Source organism: Bactrocera dorsalis, chromosome 3, assembly GCF_023373825.1.
Source record: "Bactrocera dorsalis isolate Fly_Bdor chromosome 3, ASM2337382v1, whole genome shotgun sequence".
Lineage (NCBI taxonomy): Eukaryota > Metazoa > Arthropoda > Insecta > Diptera > Tephritidae > Bactrocera > Bactrocera dorsalis.
The window spans coordinates 56,416,362-56,437,297 of NC_064305.1; the positions used below are offsets into that span (position 1 = coordinate 56,416,362).

Genomic DNA, 20,936 nt, shown 5'->3' on the forward strand with positions numbered 1-20,936 from the left:
GTTATGTTTCAACTCAATTTTAAACGCGAATTTTTCTGGGAATATGACACAAGCAATCGCTCTTCTGTTAATGTGAAAATTTTACTTATGACACAAAATTTTTAATCATTCAGCAAGATTGGAGCGCAAGTAGTGAATGCATAGCACATTTTGTAAATGAAGTCTTTTACAGAGGAAGAGATTTTGGGGGGATAGCTTTGGATGAATCGATCAAATGTTTTCTGATTTGTAGGATGAACCATGAAGCATGCGAAGCAAATAATGAAGAGTTGATGGGGGAACTCATTCAGATGATATAATTATTGATGAGATAATACATTTAATAGTTCCTCAGTTTTTTTATTAGGCAACGTGAGCTTACTGAAAGTACAAAATTTTGATGACATTGTTATTGATGAGGATTTAGAGCTGGAAGGAGACATATTATCTGAGCAAATTTTGGTATTACCCTCAAAAAGCGGAAATTAATGAAACGAAGGAAATTTAATCGGTCTGGCTTTTCATTTTGAACCAGATTTTCAACAAGTATTAAATATTTTGGAGCCAATACCAATACTTGAACAATTTTTTTCCCTGACGAAACTTTTTTGAGAAAAACGACATTCTATACAAATTTTTACGCTGTCCCAAAATAAAGTATCGGTTTCAAACCAGCTCAAAGTTGGGAAATGAAACTGTTAATTGGATTACAAATAGCCATGGTTGCATGCCGGCTTGGTAGGATGACCAACATTTTGGGATCCTACACTTTCGATAGAGCTTTTTAAGACAACACATATGTCCGTTAAAACGCTTCAGACAGTTCCGTCTAAACCTACATTCATTGACAATCTGTTGATTCCTCCTAATGGCAATGACAAATTTTTCAAAAATTCGTCCTTATATTGAAACATATAAGAAAAACGCTGCCAAGAAGGAACTTGTGGAAGAAGATGTATGTATCGATGAACAATTATTCCATTTAAAGGAAAATTATCTTGCAAAATATACCAAAAGGTAAACCCAATCACCTGGGGTATTAAAAATTTACGTCCTGTGTGGAAAGTCAGGTTTTTCCATATGAAATTCGTAGTTATATCAAGGCAAAAATACTAACCTCGACGAGAATTTAGTCCGCACGGTAGGCTTTTCTTCCGCAATAGTTTCTTCAAAAAAAAAATTTATGTAAAAGGTTGACTAAATCTGGGCATAATCTGTATTTTCACCAATTTTTCAATTCCTATAACTTACTGGAAATATTATCGCAAAGGGAATATAAATCGCAGGAACAGCTCGGGTTAACATATTTGGTTCGGACTACATTTGTATCTGATAAAAGATCTTCTGAAGCAAGGAAGGAGGATCGTCTGACTATTTGGTAAGCACGGATGGAAAAATTTTGCATTGTAAATGGCTGGATACTAAGCCTATTTACTTAGCCTCTAACTTTGTAGCGATTGTGGAACGAGATGTTGCCCTAAACGATTTTGCAACAAAGACCAATAGAAAGACAAATAGAAGTATAAAAGACCGAAAATTGTGAGGAAGGAATATAACGAATCGAAGGGTGGGGTCGATTTGCTGGACCAGTAATACGTTACTATAGAATAAAAAAAAAAAAAAAAATTTTTTTTGAAATCTTCTGAAATCTTCTAATTCGCAATCACGTCGGCACTTCCGCATCCACTTCGCTAAGTGACGTCATTGATTTCGCTTGGTATCAGTCTTGAATTTTAATACAAAAGGATTGCAAATAGACATAATATTCCCACAAAGGACATAATGAAGCTGCATGATTTAGGATGAAAGTTGCAAACAGGCTTATTGTTTTTTGAGGAAAGCGGCAACTATTCGCAGAAAAGAGGGCGTCCAATGTCTATAATAAAACTCCGACGTTAGACCAAGCAGTAAAGTAAGAAGGTATTGATCAATTTTCATATTTATACTACATTTATGCAATTTAAAAAAATATATTTATTTCTCTCTTTATTTTCAGATATGAAACACGACCGCAAGAGAAGAAGTGTCTGAAGATCGGGTTGACCTTTTCCTGCTCATGACGGGAAAACAAGTCAAAACGAGGTGCAAGAACATAGGAATTCCGTAGACGTACATATTTTATCATGCAAAAAGTGTAAGATTCATTTGTGCATTTCAAAAGAAAACAATTGTTTCTTAAATTATTCATAGAAAGTTTAAACTATATTCTTACGATACATTATATATAGTATTTTTTTCCACAAACTTACATATATCGATAATAGTATTGTACCTCCCTTATTTAGTATTCATTATATAAGTAATTTAATAAATTTTTTCAAAAAAAGTTTATAATAATTTATAAGCCTTTTAAGTAGACAAATATTAAAATATTTTAAGGTTTGCGTTGTTAACTGTGTTTTTAATTCAAAATATGATAAATGACATAAAGATATAAAAAGATGTTTACTCTTTTTGTGACAACTTTGTACGATATATCGTACAATTTTTGGGGGGCTGTAAAACCTATAATGATTATTTTATTTTTAATTTTCTTACAATTTATGACTATTTAGCACTAAAGGGAAACATAACAAGTCAGTTGATTTTTTTCCCCCACTAATATGGAAAATGAAAACAAAGGGTTAACTACGAGTATAATTTAGATTGACTCTGAATATGATGACATTTTTTTATAACTTTTTTCGAGGCTTAGATACCCCTAATACCATGGTAACCCAGCCTTCAGTTAACTTTTACCCAATATATGAAATTAAGTCCTGTTAGCTTGGTTTATATCGGATATATATAATGTATATTCAGTAGAAAGTTTAAATATATAAACTATAGCATAAGTTAAAAAGATAATTCAGTCATAGTTTGCAAAGTTCTTCAAATTACATTCATTTGGGAAAGCCCAGGTAGATTTCAATGAAATTATAGTATTTTCTTTTTTTTAATAAGATGGACATAATTGAAACTTACTTAAAGATAACTAATTATATAAAATAGTTATATCTATGACTATATATAAAATTGTTTTTGCACTTATTCAACCAAAAAGGTTTGGCACAAATAAAGGCGTATGTTCCTGCACCTCTTCATCCTCACCATACTCTTCACGACGCTCCTCGTATTGTGGCTGATATCTCTCGTCACGTTGCTTCTCTTCACCATGCACCTTCCGGCGATAGTCTTCTAAGGTGCGCCGTAAATGTTTATTTTCCACAATAGTCACTTTATCCGAGCCATCTTCCACCCAAAAATAACTGCGACGTCCGCGGCTCGGCGCATCATTTACTTCTGGATTTTCGGCTATATTTGCGGATTCTGGACGAACCGCGGAGATTGATTTGCTTTGAACCTCAAACACAGCTAATGCAAGACTGAATATCAGCAGAAATGTAAGCTAAGTATTCGTAGGATTTCAGTTATTTCTTTATGTACCAAAATTTTTCAAAAATACTCACCGACGAATCCGTAATTTTAAACATCTTGGTTAGATTGATTGACGGTTGTTTGTGAACTGTTTGAAAATAAATTTCAGGCTTTATATTTATAAAGCACATTGAGCACATATCTTAATTGCAATAAAACCGAAAATATGATTACTGTGTAAATTTTTTTTCATGGACTTTATCGACTATTGACTTGATTTAATTTTAGAAATTGATGTTTTCAGTTTTTGAACCGTGTTTATGATTTCACTAATTTTTATATGACTTAAGTTCAAGTATCTGGTTTGGTTATTAAGTTTTTGCAGAAAAATGAGCTTAAATAATTTTTGTAACCCAATGAGAATTCGTAAGCAGATTAGCAAATACGCAAACCATTAGCATCTGTTAAACTCGTTGAGTCGCAAGTTTAAAAACAGTATACTCTCGCAACAAAATAACTTGTTCAGCTAACTGGGCGTCATCTATAAACGTGATTTTCTCGTAACTGTGTTTTTAAAGTCGGTTGGCAAGATTTCTCGAGAACTACTCAACCGATTTTTACACAGGTCTTTGAGATACAATTCTTAAAGACTTGGACAAAGGAATTTTTTTTCGGCGGGGGGGGGGGTAAAAATTTCTGTCAAAATCTAATTTTTCAGTTTTTTTTGTTTTTTTTTTTTTTCATTCCGTCCAAGTTCTAAATTAAGGTTCTAACTATAAACGTCCCACTATTTTTCAGTTATGAGTAAGTTTTATGAGTGAAACACGCTCTCTTATTTTCATTGTGACAATTCAAATTTTGGCCAATATATGCGGTACAAAGCCGCCCGAAAGTTCGAAAATTTTTATATCAAGTATATGGGGGCTATTGGTCAGGTTCGACCCATTTTTGACATACAGATTTATATACATCACACATTGACCAACATTTTCGATTAAAAGTCAATTATAGGAACCGGGGTCTAAATATTTCTTCCCATTTTCATAATGTGACATAAGAATGTTAAAAGATGGCACGCATCAATTTTTGTCAAGATCGGTTGGTTGAATCCCGAGATATGGGATTTCACCAAAAAATGAGCGGTGCCACGCCCATCGTCTAATTTTTTTGATTTATCGCGCTTTTAGTAGTTTTTAACAGTACCATTATATGGGGAGTGAACGGGGTTATCCTCTGATTTCATTCATTTTCCCATTGTCGGTAGAATCAAAGTTAAGCTCATTTTTGACCCGTTTTTTCTATAAAAAAAGTATCCGTCAAAAGTCTTATCTTCGGTGCGACCGGAGCTATCATTTTTATGTTTAATATAAATTATTTCCAAAGCCTGAAATATTTCAGCTCTTGCTTATAGCCTTGACAGAAGACATTTCATTGTTAGCCGACCAATTTCTACAAAACCATTTTTTATTAAAAACGCCATATCAACAATCTTGAAAATTTGAAAAAACAGCTGTCAGTGTCCAGGTTGTTTGCTTTTCATTCACAGATAGATTAAAATTGGTCATTTTTAACAAGATTGTCAATGAATATGCAGCTAACTCTCTATAATTTTGAGGATTAAATGGGAGTTAGCAACGTTAGCGATATGTGAAGAATCTTGCCTAACTCCAGGAATTAATCCGAGAGTAATGCATTTAATATGATGGGCCATTCCATCCATTCGGCGACATGCGACATGGTTTTGTACCCGTGGTTCTCCGATTTTTACGAAAAACTTGCGCTCCTTTAGAATATCATAATATAGATCTAAAATAAGAATATCTGTAAACCAAAAAAAATGACTTTTTTCTTTTATTTTTAAGGACCTCAAATTGAGTGAAAAAATTTTGAAGTTATCCATTTTTATGTAGAAAAATCTCAGCTTTCTGATAAAAATATTTTCAAAACCCAAAAAAAAATTCAAAATCCAAAAAAAAAAAAAAAACCATGTTTTTTCCAAATCCCCCTTTTTGTGCTCTTCCCCCACTTTTTTTTCAAATTGACATTTTTATTCGATTTCCTCGTTAAACTTTACATAAGAAAAAAAATCAGTTTGGGGGGGGTTCAAAATATGGGACTCTGAATCCCATGAACAGCAAAAAAAATGCAAAGTTGTCGCTATACGGCGCAGTCACTGTTCGCTTATTAACTTTGTTGTGTGAAGGAAGTTAAATATGTAAATTGTATGCACTAAACTTGAATTAAGAAGAATCACTGTCTTCATTCATAAAAATATGCGTAGCTCATTCATTTTTCACTCAATTTTGAGGTCCGTTAAAAAAATAAAAGAAAAAGTCATTTTTTTGTTTGATCTCGATTTGAAGTGCGCGCCAAAAAACAATGGATCAACTTTGGCCAATTAAAAAGTTTTTACAGATATTCTTATTTTAGTCTGTATTATGATATTCTTAAGTTTTCGTCAAAAATCGTGAGAACCACGGGTACAAAACCATGTCGCCAATTGATGGAATGGCCCATATATAATATATCACTTGTTAAAATCAACATCAAATTTTTGATATTACTTCTACCTCAAAAGCATTTTCTGGTTGAGACCCAATATTCAAATGTTTGCCAAACATCACATATTTTTAGAACGAAGTTTTATCAAATATTTTCAAGACCTTAATACATACTTATGTAGCAATACTGTTATAAAGTTCCATATTTATTTTGAAGTTAGCAAAATGAATGAAAGTTCTTAAGAAATTAATAAAAATTATTAGTTTATAAAGTATTTAAATTTAGGAACCTTAAATATGGGTTTATCTTAAAAGTATTTATTATTTTTAGTATGATAATTACACATACTCTTGAACTTTTAATAACACTTAATCGTTTACTATTACCGAATCCATGAAGTAAGCCTTACTTCCAAATAAACCTGCTTTAGCCACAAATAACCGGCACAAAAAAGGTCCTACGACGCCGTTTTGACTTAGCCTTTTTAGTTTGCGTAGAAGTGACTTTGTCCCGCCCTGCGTCCTTTCGTTTAACTCGAACATTGCTCTGAGCATTATAAAAAGGTTCCAAACTCTCCAAATTTTTATTTTGTTCCATTGTAAAAGTTTTTACCGGGTCTATTTGTTTTGATCTATTGTGCATCTCTTCAATGGTGCGACTCTCGTCGGAGGCCATCACCTTTGGTAATTTTGCACTAAGAGCGCTTAATAAAAGTAGCAGACTCCAACCCTTCAATATCTGAAATAAATAATATTTTAATTAAAATTACCTATTTCGATTGCTTCGCATTTCTACATACAATTTGCCTCATATTTGTATTAAATTGCTTTTGGAAAGTGTTCTTCCGATTAAATGTTGCTCATACGTCTCGTCCGGTGGCTGGCTTAGAACATTGTGGTTTTGTCGGATATACTGTTTGTTATTAATGGTATGAAAATATTTATCACCAGTTAACATCGTGGTGATATATAAAGGTGTGTATATGCGGAAGTAAATGCCGTGAATACCCGCAAAGGTGAGAAGTGCTCTCATTGTTCTCGCTAATTCTGAAACTTTGCATCTAAATTTGTGAGTATTGGATATTTGAGTACAAAGAGCAATAAATAATATTGAACAGCTTTTAAATTTTGAATGACATACGCCAGTTCAATTGAAACCGGCCTAACACATATACATATGACGCTATAAGTATTTAATCTATATTATTTTTAGTGTGTACTGAAGTGTGCTCTGCCCAATCCACAAAAAGGGAGACCCCTGTGCCAACTACCGTGGGATAAGACTCCTCAATATTACATATAAAGTCCTATCGAGCATATTGTGTAAAAGATTAAAGCCCACCTTCAAGAAACAAATTGGACAATTTTTTATAAGAGTGCACAACTACTGACGTACGTCGTTTATATGGATATCATTGACCTGAACAACGGCGGCGTTAGTTGTGCTTTCTCCAAACTGGATAGAGACGCGAAAAAAATGAGTCTGGTTGTGAACGAGGGCAAGATGAAATATCTCCTGTCATCCAACAACCAGTCGTCGCACTCGCGACTTGGCTCCCACCTGAGTGTTGACAGTTATAACTTCGAAGTCGTAGATAATTTCGTCTATCTTGGAAACAGCATCAACACCAACAAGAACGTCACTTCGAAATTCAACCCAGACTGAGTAGGCAATTGAGAAGTAAAGTGCTCTCTTGACGAACAAAGACCAAACTCTATAAGTCACTCATTCTTCCCTCCTACTATATGGTGCAGTGGCATGGACGATGAAAACATTCCAGCTCTAAAAGTATTCGACGCAGTACCCACCAAGGGAATCAGAGGAAGAAGATGACATCCACTCCTTCGGAGAGATCAGGTGAAGAAGGACCTGGCTGCACACGCTGTTGTTAACTCGGCTATAACTGCATAGCAGTGTCTACCACAGTAAAGAAGAAGAATTTGCATCGATACGTAATAATAATAAATGGAGCATGGCTCCATCATTACACCCCAAAATTTAATCGACAGTTGTCCGGGTGAACTGAAGAGTGAATCTTGTGTTTTACAATGGTAGGTTGCGGACTTTTCGATTGCCTTGTTAGTTTTCAGGTCTTTAACTATATTAGTTCGGTTTACCTATAGATTTCATAACTTTAATATTATTTCATTGGAAGACGAAGAACGACCTGGGCGGCCAAAATAATGTGAAAATTAAACACTGAAATCATTAACCAATAAACGTTCAAATTTCGAAAAAAAATCGCACGAATATAACGGGTGATTTTTTTGAGGTTAGGATTTTCATGCATTAGTATTTGACAGATCACGTGGGATTTCAGACATGGTGTCAAAGAGAAAGATGCTCAGTATGCTTTGACATTTCATCATGAATAGACTTACTAACGAGCAACGCTTGCAAATCATTGAATTTTATTACCAAAATCAGTGTTCGGTTCGAAATGTGTTTCGCGCTTTATTTTGTTCAGCGATGAGGCTCATTTCTGGTTGAATGGCTACGTAAATAAGCAAAATTGCCGCATTTGGGGTGAAGAGCAACCAGAAGCCGTTCAAGAACTGCCCATGCATCCCGAAAAATGCACTGTTTGGTGTGGTTTGTACGCTGGTGGAATCATTGGACCGTATTTTTTCAAAGATGCTGTTGGACGCAACGTTACGGTGAATGGCGATCGCTATCGTTCGATGCTAACAAACTTTTTGTTGCCAAAAATGGAAGAACTGAACTTAGTTGACATGTGGTTTCAACAAGATGGCGCTACATGCCACACAGCTCGCGATTCTATGGCCATTTTGAGGGAAAACTTCGGACAACAATTCATCTCAAGAAATGGACCCGTAAGTTGGCCACCAAGATCATGCGATTTAACGCCTTTAGACTATTTTTTTGTGGGGCTACGTCAAGTCTAAAGTCTACAGAAATAAGCCAGCAACTATTCCAGCTTTGAAAGACAACATTTCCGAAGAAATTCGGGCTATTCCGGCCGAAATGCTCGAAAAAGTTGCCCAAAATTGGACTTTCCGAATGGACCACCTAAGACGCAGCCGCGGTCAACATTTAAATGAAATTATCTTCAAAAAGTAAATGTCATGAACCAATCTAACGTTTCAAATAAAGAACCGATGAGATTTTGCAAATTTTATGCGTTTTTTTTTTTTTAAAAAGTTATCAAGCTCTTAAAAAATCACCCTATATGACTTCAATTGGTTATTATGTTATTTTGTACGAGGGAACGAATATTCTTAGTTAAAGACCCAATAGAAAGCTAAAATATTTCATTGGAATATGTCAAAACTATTGATGTGTTTACTATTTGCTTTTAAAAGCCCATAAAAATTCGGGTTTGGTATTTAGTTTTTCATTAAAGTCAGTATTTATATTTGAAGCCACTATGTGCAATTGGGTCTATACTATGTATGCATTCCAATACCGGTATCCGTGCATCCGTGGGATGTCGCCAATATTTATTATCACTTGGTTCAATAAAATGTCAGTCCGCAGTTTCTGGTTTCGTTACGCTTCAATTTCATTCTGATATTTTATTTATAGTAACACATTGGTTTATAACTTCATTTCAAGCTAAATTTAGATTCCATGACTTTCTTATTAGTAACATTATGGGAGCTAAATAACAGACACGCGTAAACGCTTAGTGCGGTACAGTTATTCGGTAATGAATTATTACATTCTTTCATGATTTTAAAGTCTGCAGAATAATTACCTATTATTCCAACGCTTATTCCGTCTTAGATGAGTGGGTTGAGTACTTAGAGAGCTTAAAATAGTAAATCACTAAATTGAATGAAAAAATTTACATTTTACTTTTTTAAACGCAAATACGGAATCCTACGATTACGAGCCAAATTTTATTCAGCGATGAGGCCCATTTCTGACTCAATAGGTATGTAAACAAACAAAATCGCCGCATTTGGAACGAAGAGCAACCTGAAGAGATTTAAGACCTGCCATTTCATCCCGAAAAAAAGTGGTGTGGTGTGATTTGTGTGCCGGTGAAATCATCGGTCCATAATTCTTCAAAAATAATGTCGGTGGGAACATAAGCATCAATGGCGACCGTTATCGCGCCTTGATAACTGAATATTTGATGCCTGAAATTGAAGCTCGTGAAGTTGGCGACATTTGGTTTCAACAAGACGGCGTCACTTCCCACACGTCACACCAATCAATGGATTTATTGAGAGGATACTTCGGTTAGCAGATATTTTCACGTTTTGCACTGGTCAATAGGCCACCAAGATTGTATGATATCACACTGTTGGACTTTTTCTTTTGGGGGTATGTAAAGTCTAAAGCTATGCGGACAATCCCGCTTCGATTCAGGCCTTGGAGCAAAACATCACATATGTTATTCGCCAGTTACCAGCCGAAATGCTCGAACGAGGCATCGAATATTGAACTCAACAGACATTTAAAAGAGATAAACCTCAAAACATAATTGCCAAAGGATGTTCTTTCGAATGATAATAAACATTCCCCATAAAGTTTGAAGTTTCTGTGTAGTTTCTTCAAAGAGGTAGGGAAGCTCGAAGTGGATCATCCTGTAGAAGGATTTTCGAATTTCATGTATATACTGGTCAATATGTGAGATATCTTAAAGAAATTAAAGAAGCGTCTCGCTTTAATAACAGTGTGTTATTGTGCCTAAAAGAGATTAAAACGGAAAAATCGTGCCAATAATAATGTATGCAATCTCTATACAATTTTTTAACACGATTCGTATTTTAGTAACATAGGCTTCACTCTTTCACAACTACGGAGAAGAAAAAATATGTTACGTATGTAGTTAGTCATTTCTCATATCGGAGAATCATCACTTAGTTGTCGCCTTGAACTTCTGCAGATTCCACTTTAAATACACAAATATTCATGAACAATTAGTCTGTCACACTGATTTTATAGCTTTAGAGTGTCGGCTATCTACATATGTATATAAACTTCATTTTACGATCACCCAAAATTATTTTGTCGATATTTGACATTTTCGTCTCTAAAAGGCGGTCCACCTTTTCTTTGGTGATGATTTCATGGTATCAGCAACAAATTTATAATTATAAGTAATGTTTTATTTAAACACGAAATTTTCTTTTTTTTAACACCAAAACTTTGTGATATATCTCACGAATCAAATATCGCTGCTTAATAAAATAATATATATGTATACTTATGTATAAATTTTTTCCTTTATTTGTATGAGTTTTTCCTTACTAAATTTAGACTTATGCTAATATAATACGTTAAACATTGATATGTACAATTTATATAGTTTTATAATACACACATTTAAGTTTAGAGAGATCAGTCTGTATTCTCAGCATCGCACGTTCTATTCTTCCTACGTTTAACCAAATAAGTTTGGCACAAATAACTTCTTCTTTGTCTTTTGATGTTTGACGCGCACGACCGGTGAGTAATAGACGTAATTACTGCCACCATATTCAAAATCCTTGCGTCGTGTGTCACTGCTTACGGGGACGATACGGCCATCATTTATGTAGTAGTAACCAGCAGGCAAATGTCGGTCCAAAGCATTATTGGCATAATCGAAACCATTGAAGTCATAAAACAATTGAGCGCAGCTGGGAGTGAGTTCCATCACAAATAACATGATGATGACGCAGTTCACGGTAGTCAAGCGCTGTAAGATTTAGAAGAAAATTATGTTCAAAATTTGTTTGCCTTCTAAATTTAAGTTAATTTAAATACGTAATTTTATCATTTTTTTTCGTTCTTCATCACTTATTTTTTAAACTCACCAAGTAATTCATTTTTCAACAAATAATTTTTAATTGTTACACACTGTAGAGTTCTGCTATCAAGGTAAGTCAATCCTTGAGTGCCTTGAGCCCAACATTGACCAGAACTTATATACTCCACGAAAGTTGGATTTATCAGTTTGTTTAGAAACAGACATAAAAGAAGAACAAGAGAAATCAAAAAAATCCGAAGAGTTTTGTGTAAAATTTCGCGACATTTGCGAACACCTTCATTCACACCTTTCAAAACGGGAATGTGAATCATGATTGTACAAGTTTTAATTTCACTGTAGTTTCCACAATCAAATACACATATGTACATACATATGAATTTGTCAAACAGGGAAATATTTGAATTTGGAATCGAGCGCCACCGCGAACTTTAATTAATTTATTGGGTTTTTAACACTTTAATGCTCCGTCTACTGAAAATTATATGGTTTGTTGTTATACAATCATTATGTGGAAAAATTATCCATATGTAATTCACGGAAATCTACCACGATTAGCGTTCAGTTTTATGATCCTACATTTACGATACTGCGTATTAGAAATGAAGTATTAAAATAAATCCAATAAACAAACTCTCTGAGCGAGCAATATTATTCCAATTCAGTTGGTACATATACTTATATATACATACTTCATATTTTAGACCACCAGATGGTGGACAAATGTTAACTGTGTAAACATATTTATTATAATTTTTACTTCGGCTCAATACTCAAAATTAAAAAAAAGGTTCCAAAGTACCTAATTAAAATTGTTAAGTCAAAACGAATTCGAATGAGATAGATACTCTCTCAATTTGGATTAAAAGAATGTAAAATATTTTGACGTGTCTTCAAGCCGGTGGCGGATACACGGAGAGGTTTTCGGGGTCGGTAAAACTATTCTAGATTTATTTCTGGATTACATTAAACAATCATATACCCTATAAGTAAAAGACGATTAATGGAGTCAGTTCATTTACATATACTTATAAATAGAAAATATTAAAAAAAATTTAATATGACAACGCGTACCCATTTTAAATTTTCAAAGATCAAAGGCTTTAATTTCCAATTATTTTTGTGTACGTTCAAGGAAGCAAGACCATCAGACGCTCTTGTCCCATCATGTTCCTAAGATGACATTTGATTCTTCTTAAAGACGAAATCGATCGTTCTGCGGTTGCAGTTGTTACAGGTTATACTGCCAAAACTTGCAATATTCTACTTACATTTTGAAACGTTTCCACTTTTAATAGCTGTAATGATATAAGTTGAAGTTTATAATGCATCAAGTGCTTTTTGAATATTTCAACCATAAATTCGTTTTCTTTACAATACAATAGAGGATTTTCTCATCGAAGTAATATTTCAGGAATAAATATCTAAAGCTTTAAAGAATTTATCTGTGTTCTACAAATCGGCTTTATAATGACAAATAGAACTGACAATATATGGTACATAACAAGAGATTCTATAATTTCAAAAAAAATTTCTTCCCCTTCGTCTAATCTCCAGATTTATTCAAACACTAACAAATATTCATATTTTGTTATTCGATTTTGATTTATGGTGTTGACGTACAAATTTTTTTAGAAATGACAAGGAAGATTAGGTACCAACGGCTGAGTTTCCGGAACCTTTAAAAAAAAATTTCAGAAAATACTATTTAAATGTGAATCTTTGATATGCTGAACTGCTTCAATTATATAAAAAATATTTACAATGGGTGATCCTTTACATGCTCTTTTCAAAAGCATTTTTTGACAGATCACGCGTAAGTTGTGTTAGCTGTCATATGTATTTCATCATGGAAAGATTTACGCCTTAACAAGATTTACAAACCGTTCAACTTTATTGCGAAAATTCACGTTCTGTAAAGAGTGTGTTTAGCGCGCCTCGCTGAACTTATAATTAACATAATCAGACTACTGAGCGCACTATTCGCAACACCATCCATCTTGAAAACCAGCATTCATTAGTGAATAATATTTGTCTGAATAGACCACGTTCAGCACGCAGTGAAGAAAATATAACAGCCGAAGCTGAGAATGAAGACCGTGGAGAGTCGATTCGACGCCATTCGCAGCAACTCGCACTAACGTATGACAGAACTTAGCGCATTTTATGTCAAGATTTAAAGAGGAAGAGCAACTTGAAGAGATACAAGAGCTAATCCGGACGGTTGGTGTGGTTTGTCGGTCGGTAGAATCATAGGTCAATATTTCTTCAAAAATAATACCGGTGAGTCGACATTTGGTTTCAACAAGACGGCGCCATTTCCCACACATCGCACCAATCAATAGATTTATTGACAGAACACTTCAGTGAGCACGTAATTTAATGCTTTGCACCGGTCGATTGACCACAAATATCATGTATATCACACTGTTACACCTTTTCCGATGAGGATATGTTAAGTCTAAAGTCTAGGTGGACGATCGTGCTTCGATTCATGCTTTGGAACGAATCATCATGAGTCATCGAAAATTGGTCTTAACGGATGGACCATCTGAGATGTAGCCGCGGCCAACATTAGGAAGATATAATCTTCAAAAAATAAATGGCTCTAATGCTTGCTCTAATTTCAACAAAAAAAGTTGACTTTTCGTTAGAACTTAAAGCCTTTTAGAATTCTCAATACTGGGCACCAACTTTATCGAATCAAACAACATTTTATGAATGATTTCGTATGGGTCAAAATGATAAAGAAAATAGTGTTAAGAATGAACGTTTAGTAGATACGTAGTAAGGCTTATTGAAACAATGTCTTATTGATTATTGCTTTGCTCCACCAAATATGCTAATATATTTTATTTAGTACAATAACAACTACCAATTATGTAATTAAAAAAGAACTTTAACAGGAAATACTTTAAATTACATATAGTCCGTTAAGTTTATATGAACAAATATTAACATAGGTTTTTATGTGGATACTTACGTACGTCCACAACTATCATTACTTAGTACTGAAACTATAATTAAATGTGCTAATAACAAATATCGTTGGTTTCTTCCATGAATATTCAAAATATGTGCTTATTTGATTAGCTGTGTAAACAAAAATATTTATGAATATGCCAATAGATGTGTCCATTTCCAGAGCGTGTTCAAAAATCAATAGAGACTGTTCCGTATTTAAATTCACACTTTTTCGGCAAAGATTTGATTGAAGACATATTGTATTGAAGACAAATACCCCTTTTGCGAATCGAACTATAATAGCGTATAGTTATGGTTCGACAATAATATAATAATATTTACAAACGATTTGACAACGACTAAACAAATTCATAAAAATTTCAAAAAGCAGACTTAAAGGCACCTATCTTAATAAGGTTGAACTTCCGGGCAAATAGAAGTTATTACCGCTCTTACGATTTGCAACTTCACTCAGTTGAATTTATGATAAAGTAATTCAACTTCCTATAAACTCTTTTTGGTAATACAAACTACAACTAATTTTAATCTTGGTTCGTGCTACTTCGGACTGAGTAGGCAATTGAGAAGTTAAGTCCTCTCTCGACGAACAAAGACTAAATGCTACAATACACTCATCATCCCCGTCCTGCAACATGGTACAGAAGCTTGGGCGAAGACAACATCTGATGTCGTCGGCGCTACGATTTTTCGAGACACTCTATCTCCCGAATGGATGAAAATACTCCAGCTCTGAGAGTATTCGACGCAGTACCCAGCGGGAGAAACAGAGGAAGAGGAAGATCTCCACTACTTTGGAAAGACCAGGAAGGATCTGGCTATACTTGGAATCTCCAATTTGCGCCAAGCAGCGAAAAGTAAGAACGACTGGCGCGCTGTTGTAAAGTCGGCTGTAACCGCGTAAGCAGTATCTACGCCAAGAAAGAAGAAGAGAAAGAATGTAATCTCCAAAGAATTTGTACAGATCGGATAATCATTATGGCTACCACTGAACGAACGGAGTCAAGTTCTTGTATCATAGCTTCGGTCCAGCCGAAATTAACGTTTTTTTTATGTTATTTTTTTTTTTAATCCAAATTGTGTCCATAATTCATGAATTCCGACTGTGATTTTCGCGTTGATGATGATTTTTCTCCTCTTTTTTTCAAAAAAGTTATACATTTTCTTGACGTACTAGCTTTGCCCTGCGGTGTTATCCGCAGTGTTACCCGTATATTATTGCGTAAAATAAATTCTCGGAAGCCATCTTTTGAGCATCGGAAAGAAATTTGAAGACTGACAGAACGGGAGAGTTGATTATGCTTATGGAATTGTTTTTTGTCACGGATCATGGAGATAACAAGATTGTGATACTGTTATTCATTTTTTCTAACAATTCGTATTTTGGCGAAGCCTTTAGGTATACGTATCTGCCACGGTACTTCGCTCAATAATTGTCAACCTACCAGCAAGACGACCATGCCCCCTATAAAGACTCGGTTGCCCCGAATGTCTTGCAAGCTGCTCCATATATCTATCCAGTGCTGCTTTCGCTCGCTTGATCGACATTGTGCATTAGTCCCACACCATTAATTTGCACCATTGCAATAGATCACCGCGACTGCTACTTTTGCTGATGTTGCAAACAGACGTTTCTTCACTTGCGAGGTTCAGCGGGAGCTTGAATACTGAGTGTGAGGTTCTGCCACCACTAAGCAAGGTTGCGGCTAATCTGCAGGACCCAACAACCAACGCAACCACTTAGTCCTTGTGCAACAGTAGCACAAGCAAGTTCACCAAGAAAGTTTTGGCGGTGCCCACTGGTGCATCCAAACAAAAAGACCACTTATCCACTAGCTACACGGTTTGATATTAAATTGAAAACTTGTCTTAACTCCGGCAGTAAAAAGGGATCTCTTGGTTGACTTGAAATCCCAAAAGCCACAGTATCATAATCAAACTCTCTGACCAAAGCAGTCGTCAGCACTTCCGTTCTTTGTGGGGCAGGTATACTGTTATCGGTCAATAATTTTCCAGCCACCGCAAACATTTTATCCTCAATAATTTTCTCGGCTCCGTGAAAAATTATGAGTTCGTTGGTTAATGTTATCCCTTGGTATCGGCGAGCAATGTTTTGCAAACTCCCTCAATTCCCGGGAGTTGGAGAGTCTCGGAAAGTTGCCTTTTCCTGCTTGAAAACTGACGGAGCCTCGGGCTTTTTTCAGCACCAACCGTACGCAGTACCACAAAGTGTGTTATGTGTGTGGAATAAATTATACCCCGGGCATCTGAGGCTTTCACACCAGGCCAAAAGTCTATGGGTGCGCCCATTACACGACATTTCTATTCTTTTGAAAACTTGTTTTTTTTTTGGACAGGCGGAAAAATTCGGTGCGGGAGGAAATAAGCGGTGTTGCAACTCGATACCGCAGGTTTCTTCTGTTAAATACACATGTTTGCCGTAAAAAAATTATGTACAAAGTTCCCCATACATTATTGGCGATTTCATTTCTATTGATTTTCCCATCGGAATAAGACATTTTCTCTAAGTAAAACTTAGCCTATATGTTAATCGAGAATGTCAGCTAACACTTTACCAAATTTTAAATTTAAATCCTTTTAGACGTTTAGTCGTGAAGTAACAAATTTACACACTCACAAACTTTCGCCTTTATAACAGTAATCTGATGTACATACATACATACATATATCCAAACAACTACTCTAATAATCAACTACCAATATTTGTCTTTTTTCATATTCTACTTAGTCCTGTCATAAGTTCTGTTACATGTTCAGGCCGTTATAAAACTGAAACTATGACACATTTTTAATAAAGTTAATTTTGTTTAAAAATGTTAATATACATATGCATGTTTAAATAATTAAGGCGACGTACTAATTTTAATCAAAATGATCACCCTTTGCTTCACAGAAGCCGTCGTTGTTGGTGAAGATTACCTAAGTTGTCATCGGCGTCATCTATTGGGAGGCTCAGGAGGCTGTTTCGACGGGGTCGGACCAAAGGGAAAAGGGTGTTACATGAGTGGGGTTGGTGGGGCTTGCATAGAGGTGGCCAGTGTCATGCGGAGACTCATTGCACGCAGGATTTACAGAAGCCTTCAAATGACTCGTTCAATCATGAATAGCAGTACGCTCAGTTTCTATAGGTATTGACGGCGCTACTCGAGCATAGATTTTTTTAAGACATTCCAGTGGGCTATAGGCTACGTCCTCCCATTCTAACATTCTAAGCCCAAACTGTAGTCCTGTACGGAAAAAGTATTTTACTGGAAGATCGACTCTTCGCCGAAGAGAGTATTACTCCTCTCCTCCTCTACCAGCGCTAATATCGCACTAAACTCTTTAACAGTTGGACAAAAACTAGAGCGGCATATTGTGTATTGATTGATTTACAATATCGAGAGTACAATATAAATATTAATATGGACTAGATGTGAGACTACGAAAGCGTCTTAGCAGAAATTGTGTAGTATGTTTCTTATCCGGAAGTATGCAGACCTTCCCATGCATGTACTCGATGGGTGAGATCAAAAGACTGAGAGGAGTGTTCTAGCACGTCTAAAATCTCCTCTCCTACGTTCCACCACATCTAAGCGACCATATCGGTGCTTCGTAGTTGATGACCGTTAGTACAAAATTTCAAGGTTGCCTACTGTATTTATATTGGTTTGAAAATAGTGAAATTTGGAGTAAGCAATTGTAGTTTCTTTGCTTTCGTGTTTTTCTCGTAAATTTCCTATAAATATAAATGTTCAAATCAGGAAAGAAAAATCCTTCGAATTTATGTTAACAACTTTGGTATGCATTCTGGTATATAATTTTATTACAAAACAAATATAATTAAAAACTTTTAATTATATTGAACTATGAATTATGCAAAAAAACAAGATATCGCCTTCTTATTCTTTCTTGAGAAGCAGATGTCCCTTAGGTTTCAACTTGCTCTTTATAACATTTTCTTTTGCGGCCGCCTCTTCAGCTTGTATGCGAGCATATCGTTTCTTTGCGAAATCTAATTCACCACTTAGTGTCACAATTTTAGCAGCGATCTCTTGCTGTTTCTTCAAACGCCGTTTTTGGTTAGACTACGAAAATACAAAATAATTGTTACATTTACAATTGCAGCTTAAGCTTTTGTTAACATACACCGAGTGGTGTTGGACGGCCATCCAAAAAACTGTAGTCGGGTAGATTAGTTAATGGTCCAAAGGCATTTGGATTTCCCGGCAGTCCTTTTTGTTCACGCCAATTTTGATCAAGTGCACGTATTGCCGTGCATGAAATTTGCCGTGTACCTAAACCAAAAAAAAAAACAATTAGCTTTTATATACGATAAATGAATTCGATTATATACCGAAGTTTCACTTACATCTCACATTTTGAGAAATATTTAACAAAAAATTTGATGCCTTGATCATTTTCAATTATTTAACTACAACCAACAACAAATATAAAGAAAATTAGAAACATGTTCAATATGTCAAAATCAGCTGATTTATTCCGTTTCGTTTATGAACTTGGCAGCACTGTTGAAAATATTATGAAAGTAAACAAACATTTCAAATAGTCGCTGTTGGTAAACAGTGAAATTATAAAAAGTTGATTGTATGGCGGAACGTTTAAAGATCACATTGAAACAGCCTAATCCTCTGTTTGAAAAATGGCTCGAGAAGTGGTTAGAAGATGCAGAACGTCGTAATGCGAAATCACAGTACAAACTTCGCGAGGCTTTAGTAGCCCTTCGGAGCTATCCACTTCCATTGTCTTCAGGAAGGGAATGTGCTATCCTTAGGGGTTTTGGTAGCACGCTCTGCAATCTTATCGACGATGAACTTCGTTTGTACCGAGAAAAACAACAGAATTCGCCTTTAGAATCTGCTATGAAGACATTTGAATCAGATGTTAAACAACTTGTGGAATCAGTCAAAAAAACCAAGCGAAAACAATCTCCAAAGAAATTAAAACCGAAAATCACTAAAAAGGAGCAAAAGGCAATAGCAGAAGAAGAAGAGCGCCAACGACAAGTCATTATGAGTCCTGGGAATTTTCGTATTATATTACTTGTTGATACACAAGAAACAAGCGGTAAAAACAAACGTACTTTAGATCAAACACGTAGTTACTTGGAAAGTTTTGAAGTATTGTATGAGGTGCGACGTCTGACAATTGGCGATTTTCTTTGGATTGCTCGTGATCAAGAAGGTAACGAGCTTGTTCTTCCATATATTGTGGAACGTAAAAGATTCGATGACTTGGCCTCAAGTATACGCGATGGCCGATTTCATGAACAAAAACATCGTTTACGTCAATGTGGCATACAAAACATTATATACTTAGTAGAAGATTATGGGGATAATGAACATCTTGGCTTGCCTATGGAATCTTTGCAACAAGCAATTGTAAATACACAAATACATTCGGGATTCAAAATTGCTCATACCCAAAACAACTTTCGTTCCATGAAGCATTTGCAAAGTATAACGAATACATTGATACGTTGTTTTAGAGAAAAGGTCTTACTTAGTACAACCAAAGAAGAGTTGCGGCCTTGTCGTGCTTCAGCAAGTATGATAGGGCTATTGAAATTTCGTGCTTTGTACGAGGATTCTGCGCGTGGAGCACAATTGACAGTGAGAGAAATATTTGTACAACAATTGTTACAGTTACATTCATTGTCATTGGAAAAGGCATTAGCGATCGTTGAAGTATATCCCACTCCGCGATTACTATTTGATGCTTACGAACTGTGTTCAGATGAAAGAGACGCTCGTTTGCTGTTGAGCAAAATTACTTGTGGACCTTTGCAACGACCGTTAGGAGAAAAAATTAGCCAGACTGTTTATGATTTCTATAAGACTGAATTTTGAAAATCAAATTTACATGTACTTAAATATTTGGGAAGTCATACCAGTTTTGGTTTCTCGTCGAAGGATTCGAGGAACACACACATGCATACTTGTATCTCGCTATATTTAGTTATGATTTGTTGTTTAATTTTTATATGTGAATATACTTAGTTAATTTTATTGGGAAAATTAAGAGCTTTTTTTTTTATTGAGTTTACTGCTTTATCTGTTATAAAACTTGTAAAAGCGTAAATTACGCTATTATGTATGTATGTACATACATACATATGTATGTCTGAAAGCAAAATAAGTCGCTCAGCGTCAAATGTGGAGAAAGTACGGAAGCACCCATCCCCAGAACATATTTGTCATCTCTTTTGAGATACTTACTGCCTCTAGCAATATGAGATAGAAGACTTTTTAATGTTATTCCCTATCGTGGCCATTTCAGGCACTTTGGCTCATTAAAGGTCGACATGCAACAACATAAATCCCATTATTCACATTCGACTTGATTAATATGTTGTTGTTGTAACAAATATCTA

At 35.1% G+C, this 20,936-nt stretch overlaps 4 protein-coding genes across 4 annotated transcripts; 1 reads left to right on the forward strand and 3 right to left on the reverse strand.

Moving 5' to 3' along the window:
* Positions 1–2,977: 2,977 nt before the first annotated feature.
* LOC125777024 (uncharacterized) lies at positions 2,978–3,494 on the reverse strand. Its single transcript, XM_049450824.1, has 2 exons — positions 3,429–3,494; positions 2,978–3,367 (listed from the first exon to the last, which is right to left on the reverse strand). The coding sequence occupies exons 1-2, from the start codon at positions 3,450–3,452 to the stop codon at positions 3,011–3,013; spliced, it is 381 nt and encodes a 126-aa protein (XP_049306781.1). The 5' UTR covers positions 3,453–3,494; the 3' UTR covers positions 2,978–3,010.
* A 7,518-nt stretch (positions 3,495–11,012) lies between these two features.
* On the reverse strand, positions 11,013–12,122 carry LOC105223060 (uncharacterized). Its single transcript, XM_011200664.4, has 2 exons — positions 11,610–12,122; positions 11,013–11,491 (listed from the first exon to the last, which is right to left on the reverse strand). Exons 1-2 carry the CDS (start codon positions 11,619–11,621, stop codon positions 11,195–11,197), a joined length of 309 nt encoding a protein of 102 aa, XP_011198966.2. The 5' UTR covers positions 11,622–12,122; the 3' UTR covers positions 11,013–11,194.
* Positions 12,123–18,325: 6,203 nt separating this feature from the next.
* Positions 18,326–19,053, reverse strand: LOC105223059 (39S ribosomal protein L52, mitochondrial). Its single transcript, XM_011200662.3, has 3 exons — positions 18,915–19,053; positions 18,692–18,840; positions 18,326–18,630 (listed from the first exon to the last, which is right to left on the reverse strand). The coding sequence occupies exons 1-3, from the start codon at positions 18,961–18,963 to the stop codon at positions 18,445–18,447; spliced, it is 384 nt and encodes a 127-aa protein (XP_011198964.2). The 5' UTR covers positions 18,964–19,053; the 3' UTR covers positions 18,326–18,444.
* LOC105223058 (crossover junction endonuclease MUS81) lies at positions 19,045–20,580 on the forward strand. The gene has a single exon (XM_011200661.4). It carries the CDS (start codon positions 19,153–19,155, stop codon positions 20,410–20,412), a length of 1,260 nt encoding a protein of 419 aa, XP_011198963.2. The 5' UTR covers positions 19,045–19,152; the 3' UTR covers positions 20,413–20,580.
* Positions 20,581–20,936: the final 356 nt, after the last annotated feature.